Raw genomic sequence first — 8,650 nt, forward strand, 5'->3', positions numbered from 1 at the left:
CTCTATATATATATATATATATATATATATATATATATATATATATTCCCTTCATCTCACAACTAACGTTATTTTTAATTTTTAATGTAATATTAATTATTGTTTTTCAATTGTATATCAATTTCAATAGTTAAAAAATTAATAAAATTAATATTTCTCTTTCTTTTATTCATTTCTAAGTTATTTCTAATAAGGGTAGTGCTATGAGTAATGTTATAAGCATTATTGCATTGCTGAAAACAAATTGATGTCAAGTCTCTTCTATGCACATGTCAAATCCCTTCTACAATTCGACCAAGTAAATTTAGCTCTTGTAGTGGAAAGGTGGATGAGATCAATGGAATTAGTCCACTTTTGGAAATCATCATTGGATAACCCGAACGGAGTATTGTTTCATTTATACTCGTGAGCACCCATGATAGTGTTGAAATCTCCAATCCAACCAAGGTCCTGCCATAACCTTCTTCTAGTGGCATAGTTGGTAGATGCATAAATAGCCATGAAGACCTTTCTTTATTTGTCTTTTTTCTAAGGTCAATTATTTCATTTAACACCTTTATATACTTATCTTCTTTGTTAAGCCCTCTTTTAACACATCTGTTTTTCTATTGGGATTATTTTATTTAAAGTTATGGTTTTAAAATATTGTAATGTAATGACTCTATTTATGTAAGATAATTAATAATAATTGTTGTGGTTTTTTATGTGTGTTGATGTAGCTGAGAAATTAGGTTTATTTAATAATAAAAGAGTTGATGTAGATAAAGAGATGTGAATGACAGTGTCGGTGGAGAAAGGTTAACAAAATTTGGTGAATAAAATGAAATATTAAAATATTTTGTTTAGTAGATTAGAGTTTAAAGTTTAGAAACATGAAATGTATTATTTGCTAGTGTAAATCATCTTTATCAAGCAAAAGCAAAATGAGAAAGAAACTGCTGATTTAGTGAAAATTTTAACAATTCAAGATTTTCATACCTCATTCTATGCAAAAGCTTATGGAAAATTATGCAGCAATTTATAATAAGGAGATAAAGTACTCACTAAAATTTGTAATATATAGTCAAAATGTTCCATAAATTGAATTAGATTGTTCTATATAACGTGTCATCAACGTGGATAATCGATAAGCCATAATGTCATTTAACATGATATTTTGGCACTTTGAATAGCTATTTGACAGATGAAATATTTTGAATGACGCAATTTAATTTAAAGGAGGAATTTTCTGTTTCATAAATTAAAGATTTAAAATTGTTTGACATTCAAAATTTTGAATCATCAATTAATAGTTTCCTCTACTTAAAAAGGATTTGGTATAAGTAATTAAATTCCAATAAAATTTGTTCGCTTGCACCCACTCATTTTTAAGTAAATTTAAATAAAAAAGCAATGTCTTAAGGTATTACACCCACTATAAAATAACTAGAGATAAATTAGAAACACACGAATGCGACCACATATGGTTATTTGTTTTTTAAAATAATTAAATATTAAAAATTAATTAATAATACTAATACTATTTAATTAATTAAAGTTTGTAAAAACATAGCATTGCAACATTTTTGATCGTTATGGTACATTTATCTGTTAGGAGATAAAACATGAGTTTTTTTTTTATCTCCATCTTGCTATTAAAAAAATTACCAATGCAACATCAATTTTATAAGTTTTAACTTTTGTTACGTGACCAAAGCTAGCTTCATTCAACAATGAAACTATTATAGTATTTGGTTCTACAAATGTATGGCCATCAGATTTTAAATTTTAAAATAATGAGTCCTAAAAATATGAAAATATAAGTAAAAATATGAAAAGAAATAAATGAAACAAAAATAAATATAGAAATCTATCGAAAAATATTATTCATTTACAAAACTTCATATGGGCTGAGGAACAAATTTAAAAAGTAACAAATCTATTAGTCGAAGATGACAAAAATTTAAAGATATAAAAATATGATACAGAGAAAATGTAGACTTAAAAAATGTTGTCTAAATAGCATCCACATAAGAACTTAAATTGAAATTAAAAATAAAGGGTTAAGAAAATACAAACTATGGGAATACCTAGTTATTTTCGATTTTTTTTTAATATTGTTGGTACTTTTACTCAAACACCTATAATTTTTATCTATTTTTGTTAAAAACCATAAGATCATAGAATTGAAGACAAATCTCATATTGAAAATAAGCTTGTTACAAAAGAAAATTCTTTAAAATATTTCATATTAGAATTAAAGTATACAAAAAGAATTAATACATGAAAATGTTTATATATAAAGCTAGTAGAGACTAAATAAACTAACTATCTCTAACTTACTAACTTTATTTTCTCTAATACAAAAATATAACTATCAGAACTTAATGAACTTATTATCTATATCTGATTTTATTATTTCTAATATTACCCACAAACTCATAGTTAGAAAATTCTTAATATGAATTTGGATTATAATGAAATGGTAATATACTATAAAATTGAACAAAGATTGAACTGAAATTGAAATCTTGTTCTTGCTTAGTTCCCTTGAGATATATGCGAACAATTTTGAACCTTTAAGCAAAGACTCATTGTTAGTGTATCAAAGTTTTTCTTTTTCTGCTCCATTTCTAATCTTTGATCTTCTTAGTATTCAATAGTAGCTCCAAGGCCAACAAGAGGCCAACCCTATCATTGATTTTGTCGCGATAAAGTAATAATTGAACAAGAGGATGAAAAGAAACACGAAAAACGTACTAACGAGGATTCTACTAAGTCAAACACCATATTTTAATATGGTAAAAATGTAGTATATATAAGATTAGTACGCTCAACTATTGTCTTTGATGTTGATACGATAGATAGAAATCAACTTCTATAACTTAAAATATGGAAGATAACTTAGATCTAGTGCGAAGAATACAAAATTGATGGAGTCGGTTCTTGACTCATATGATAGAGCATCAAAGAATAATGCACATTCAAAATCACAAGATTTACTTATAAATTTGTCGTCATCCTTTACGCAAGTGTTTTTTAAATTGACGCTAGAAAGATTGTGAAGAACATTCTATCATCTTCATTGAAATTTTCTTTATCACATTCAAAACTATTTATCTTTAAAATCGCTATAAATTACGATGCAATTGTATCGTTTGAATGATAACCAAAACAATGATACCATGTTAGAAACCACAAAATTATAAAATTAAAGATGAATTTCTTATTAAATATAAACTTGAGAGCTTGACTATTTTACTTATTCACAAATTTTAAGAACTAAAATGACATACTTATACAGCTCCATGAACTAAGTAAGTGTTTTTTTTAATATGATTAAAAATAAACTTCTTATATGAGATTTTTTTAGATGTTAATATAAAACTATTTTAAAACAAAAATACATTGCACATAAATTCTTTAAATACTTTTTGTTAAACATCTTTTGCTAATCACATTTATGTTATTTTCGATTTCATTTAAATAAATTACATACATTAAGCCAGTTTATTTATAAATAAGTTTATGTATTATGTAGTCTATTCTGTGTTAAAAAAAAAGTGTGATTTAAATGTTGTTTACTCAAATAATTATTCAAAAAAAAAAAAAAAACGAAGAAAACAGTAACAATTGAATTGTGTGATTTGCGGTGTGTGAGTGTGTAAGCTAATGAACAAAGCATGAGGAATTGGATGAGCATGGCGATGGGTACAGTATCAAACTCCACACTTTTTCTATCCTTTGCATCACCCATTCACAAAACCATAATCCCCTTTTCTCTCACCAAAACGTCGCCGTATCTCATTTCTCGGCGCACCTTTTCTGTTTCCTCCCTTCCTTCTCTCTCCGCCGACAGCAACTTCAACTTCTCTCATTCTGGTCACTATTCAACCCGTTTCATCTTTTTTTAATGTATAAACGCTTCTACTACTTCATTTTCCATTTTTTATTTTAATTTATCAATTTTGTTTTATCCAGGAGATGGAAATGGCGTTGCAGTTTCAACGAGAAGTTCGAAAGTGCTTCTTAAAGGGATGACTTACCCTGAACTTGAAGTATGCTTTCTTTTCATTATTATATATTTTCATCATTAAATAAAAAAGATTGAGAAAAGGGAACATTTTCTTTCGGTGTAAACTAGTTTTACTATGAGATTCAATAAAATTGAGTATTTTATTTTTTGTTATTTTTAAAATGCGGTTACAAACTAGGTTTCTGATGAGTTATCATCAGAGGTCGGTCCTTAAACACGTGGTCTATGGTTTGATACCTAATTCATGTTTATTGAAATTCACTATTTGGTGAGGCGGTCCTTAAATGTGCTCTAGATCCTTGAATGAGTTAGTCTTCATGTTTGTGTTGTGTATAATTCTATTCTATAATGTGGTATGCAATTAATGGTTTTATAAGTCTATCCAACAGTATTGCAACAACAATTGTGGCCACATCAATCATATTTGCTCGCACTTTTATGCAATATTAAGATTCACAGTGTAATTTCTGCTCAATGCAACCGTAATTAAAAACCATGCTGAAAAGATATCATGGAAACCAAAAAAAAAAATTGTATACTTTTACATGTCAATAAAATGTGGTGGTTATAAGTTAGTTATTTCCTATCTATGTCATGAGGATTTGAACACATTTAATTTCATTTCTAGGATTTTCATTTTCTGTTGTTTCTTCAGTGTCATGTATGTTGAATATGTCATGAATAAAATAAAATATAAAATTGTGTATTTGATTTCCACTTGTTCACTCCTATTTTTGTGGGCAATGGATACAGAAATGGGTTCAATCACATGGATACAGACCAGGGCAGGCCATGATGTTATGGAAGCGTATGTATGGAAATGACATTTGGGCGCATCAGATTGATGAGTTGGAAGGTAATTTCTTCTTCATCTTATCCTTCACAGTTTCGAGACTGTGCAAATACTATTGCTTTTGTAATTATGGTATCTAGTATAGTTTAATCGATCAGTAATGTTAATGCGCTAGTGTTTCAGATCCTTCTCCCAGGTATAATGAACAATTGGGTATAAACTTTGAACTGTGTTATTTGAATTGACTAATAACTCCTGAAGTTTTATTTATGTTTCATGATTTAGGTTTGAACAAAGATTTCAAGAAGATGTTGAGTGAAAAAGCAGATTTCAAGGCACTTGCGGTGAAAGATATTCACACAGCGAGTGATGGAACTAGGAAGGTTGAAATTATCCTTCTCTATTTTGTTTTCAGTTCTTATTATATACATTTTGCATCTTTTAGTCCATCTAATATAATAATACATGCAACCTGGAAGTTACAAGAGGCTTTTAGCTTCTAAATTACTTGCATTGCATGCTTATATTTAGTCGCATTTCTGGAGAATCTTCTTGTTGACTGTTTAAACTCACAGGAGATTGCAGATTTTGTTTACGTTAGATGATGGGATGGTCATAGAAACAGTCATCATACCTTGTGATAGAGGCAGGACTACTGTGTGTGTTTCCAGTCAAGTTGGATGTGCCATGAATTGTCAATTTTGCTATACTGGAAGGTAAGCCTGTAATGATCAATTCATTGGTTACAACATGTTTTACTTTTGCTGCAAGTTTATCATACAAAGTTATTTTGCAGAATGGGTCTTAAGAGACATCTTACTGCTGCAGAAATAGTCGAGCAGACCGTTTTTGCCAGACGGCTATTCACAAGTGAAGTTGGTTCCATCACCAATGTTGTATTTATGGTATGTCAATAATTGGATTGAGAATTCTAAAGCTTACTATATCAACAATCTGTGTAGATCAAACCTCTTACTTTGCTCCAAGGTAATAAGATGTCACTTATGTCTGTAGGGGTTTAAATAGGTAAGACCTCTCGCTGGGGGCTCAGCCTAGCCCACATCAAACTTAGGTTAGGCCAAACTTGTTACTTGATGAACTAGGTTAAAGCTTATAAACTTAAGCCATACAAAAAGTTTTTCAGGCCTTTTATGATAGACTTGATATATTTTGTGATTAATATTATCTTATATTTTATTTACTATGATTTGTTAAAATCATATACTTGTTGGCCTTTTCAAAGATTTAAGCATGTTAATTACATTAAGTATATGACATTTCTCCCTTATCTTGGAATATGTTTAAACTACATGTAGAGTTGAGCCTATAAGTTTAAAGATTTTATACTAGAAGCTTAAAGAGACTGGTTTGGGGTCCTATCAGAAGCCTATCTGTAGTTCTAGTTGTGCCAAGGCAGACATGACAGTTATGATAAGCCTAGCTTAGTACTAGTAACATATAAAGTTTAAAGAAGGTATGAGTTGTGCTAACTGCCAAGGCTCCTCTTCGAGCTATAAGTTTAAATAAACCTCAAGTTTAAAGAACATACTATTCTAGGCTTCAGAGCTATATGTTTCAATGCACCTATTTCAGATTTATACTCGGTCTTGCTACACAGACACACATTAAAGCAACACCCTCTAATTTCCAACTATTAAGCATTAAATTTATTTAACTTTTTTTTTTTCTCATTGTTGTCTCATTATAGATATATGCTTGTCTTAGTAGCTCTTGTCAATTATGTTAATACATACTAATATGTCATGTATGCTAGAGACGAGGAAGGGAAGAAAATGATAAAATTTAAACTACAGATGTAGTGTCTTCTTATAGGATTTGGATTTAAGTTGAGAAATGTATTTTAGAGGAGAAAGTGCATAGTCATGACTGTTAATTAGAGAATTATAGAAGAGGATTTTCATAACTTTATTGTATATATTAGATGTACCCATTTTTATCTTAATCAAATTCACAAATATTGATTTTCTAGCTATAAGTACTTTCTAACTCTGCATTTTTCTCCTTTAAATGCTTCGGAGGAAGACTCCTTGTTAGCTACAAGCTAATAAACCGCAATACTTTTCTTAGGGCATGGGGGAACCACTTCAAAACATTGATAATGTCATTAAAGCTGCAGATATTATGGTGGATGAGCAAGGGCTTCATTTCAGCCCCCGCAAGGTCACTGTTTCAACCAGTGGACTTGTTCCGCAGCTCAAACGTTTCCTCCACGAATCCAACTGTGCGTTGGCTGTTAGTTTGAACGCAACAACCGATGAGGTAAAGTTATTGTTCCTTTATTGTTATGGGTTGGTAGAGCATACATACATACATAGAAATAGTCATGGAAAGCTGAGAACAGTAGAGGGAAGATTGGTCACACTCAAAATCTCAAATCTATTATGTCAGGTAAGAAACTGGATCATGCCTATAAATCGAAAGTATAAACTGGACTTGCTTCTTGAGACACTTCGGGAGGAGCTTTGCTTGAAACACAACTATAAGGTTCTATTTGAGTATGTGATGCTTGAAGGTATTAATGACAGGTTAGGAAATCTTCTTTCACTTTATTTCTTGCATTTGATATATAGTTTTGCATTTTTTCCCTTTGTGACTTTTGTGATGTGTTGCCAAAGAAAATATTATCTTTTATTTGAGAACTGCATATTTTTTCATACAAAACGTAGAAAAATGGAATGTTCTGAGCATGATCATATGCATAATACCTATGATGATCTTGTCCATTAATGTCTTTGTAGAGGAGCCATCTGTCTTTTATGTGCATCCTTTATATATAAATTGCATTTACAATTATAAATGTTTCAGTATGAATGATGCCAAGACTTTAAACAGGCACGACCCTATACTATGAGGGGAATTTGCAAAAGGTTATTATGAGCTTATCTCAGGACATAAACACTTGTGCAAGTGCTTGAAAGAGCTTACAAAAATAGTTTATGATATGTAGAAGATGTTTTCACTTTTCAACTAATTTTAATTAGCTCTCCAAGATAAGTTATGGAAATAGCTTTTGCAGAGCTTATCCGTAGCTTATAATGAAACAAATGTTGAGAGTGCAAATAGCTTTTCAACACATATATCCAAATGTTAATAGCTTTATGAATTTAAACGTTTATGACATAATCTCTTTTATGATAAGTGCTTGTGGATTAAAGTTGTTTACTTAAATGCCTCATATATTTGTGACCTTTTCTAGCTTGCGTTTTTCATGTTCATTTCCGTTTGATTTTGGTCCTGTCAATGCCCTCATTTCTCGTCCAGTCAATGCCGTTGTCAAGTTCATACTGTAGTCATTGCCGATACTACATGAACCCCATTGTGACATGTCCTAATCTCACTGCTGACATTCTTCAATTCTCGTTGATGTCCTAATCTCCCACGTCCTATCTCCCTTTTTTCAGTTTGTTCTGTTATTTAGATTTGCCAATGAGGCTGAGCAGGGTTTTGGGAGGGAAAATACCCAACCCTGCCCTATTAGAGTATGTTTGAGAGTTGGATTTTGGAGGGATAAGTTTATATCTTAACATATATTTGATAATTTAAAAAAAATTAAAAGAATGACATGATAGATGATCTTATAATATTTCAATTACCATTTGAAGCGATTTAGAAACATTATTGTTGAATATACAGAGTATTGAGAGACATATTGTGAATAACCCGTGTGTTTCAACTACACAGCGAAATTTCTTTATATAGACAAAGAGTATTAAACAACCCTAATTTACAGTAATACTAACGGGTCAGAATACTTACAACTCATCTACTATAATATAATATTTACATTATAATATTTAACACTCCCCCTCAAGCTGGAGCAT

The 8,650-nt window shown here is 30.2% G+C and overlaps 1 protein-coding gene across 1 annotated transcript; it reads left to right on the forward strand.

The window, feature by feature from the left end:
* Positions 1-3,577: 3,577 nt before the first annotated feature.
* LOC101512081 (uncharacterized) lies at positions 3,578-7,571 on the forward strand. The gene is made up of 8 exons (XM_027331478.2): positions 3,578-3,861; positions 3,961-4,037; positions 4,769-4,871; positions 5,094-5,191; positions 5,394-5,524; positions 5,605-5,713; positions 6,897-7,088; positions 7,218-7,571. Exons 1-8 carry the CDS (start codon positions 3,663-3,665, stop codon positions 7,554-7,556), a joined length of 1,248 nt encoding a protein of 415 aa, XP_027187279.1. The 5' UTR covers positions 3,578-3,662; the 3' UTR covers positions 7,557-7,571.
* The last annotated feature ends 1,079 nt before the right edge of the window (positions 7,572-8,650 follow it).

Source organism: Cicer arietinum, unplaced genomic scaffold, assembly GCF_000331145.2.
Source record: "Cicer arietinum cultivar CDC Frontier isolate Library 1 unplaced genomic scaffold, Cicar.CDCFrontier_v2.0 Ca_scaffold_5741_v2.0, whole genome shotgun sequence".
NCBI lineage: Eukaryota > Viridiplantae > Streptophyta > Magnoliopsida > Fabales > Fabaceae > Cicer > Cicer arietinum.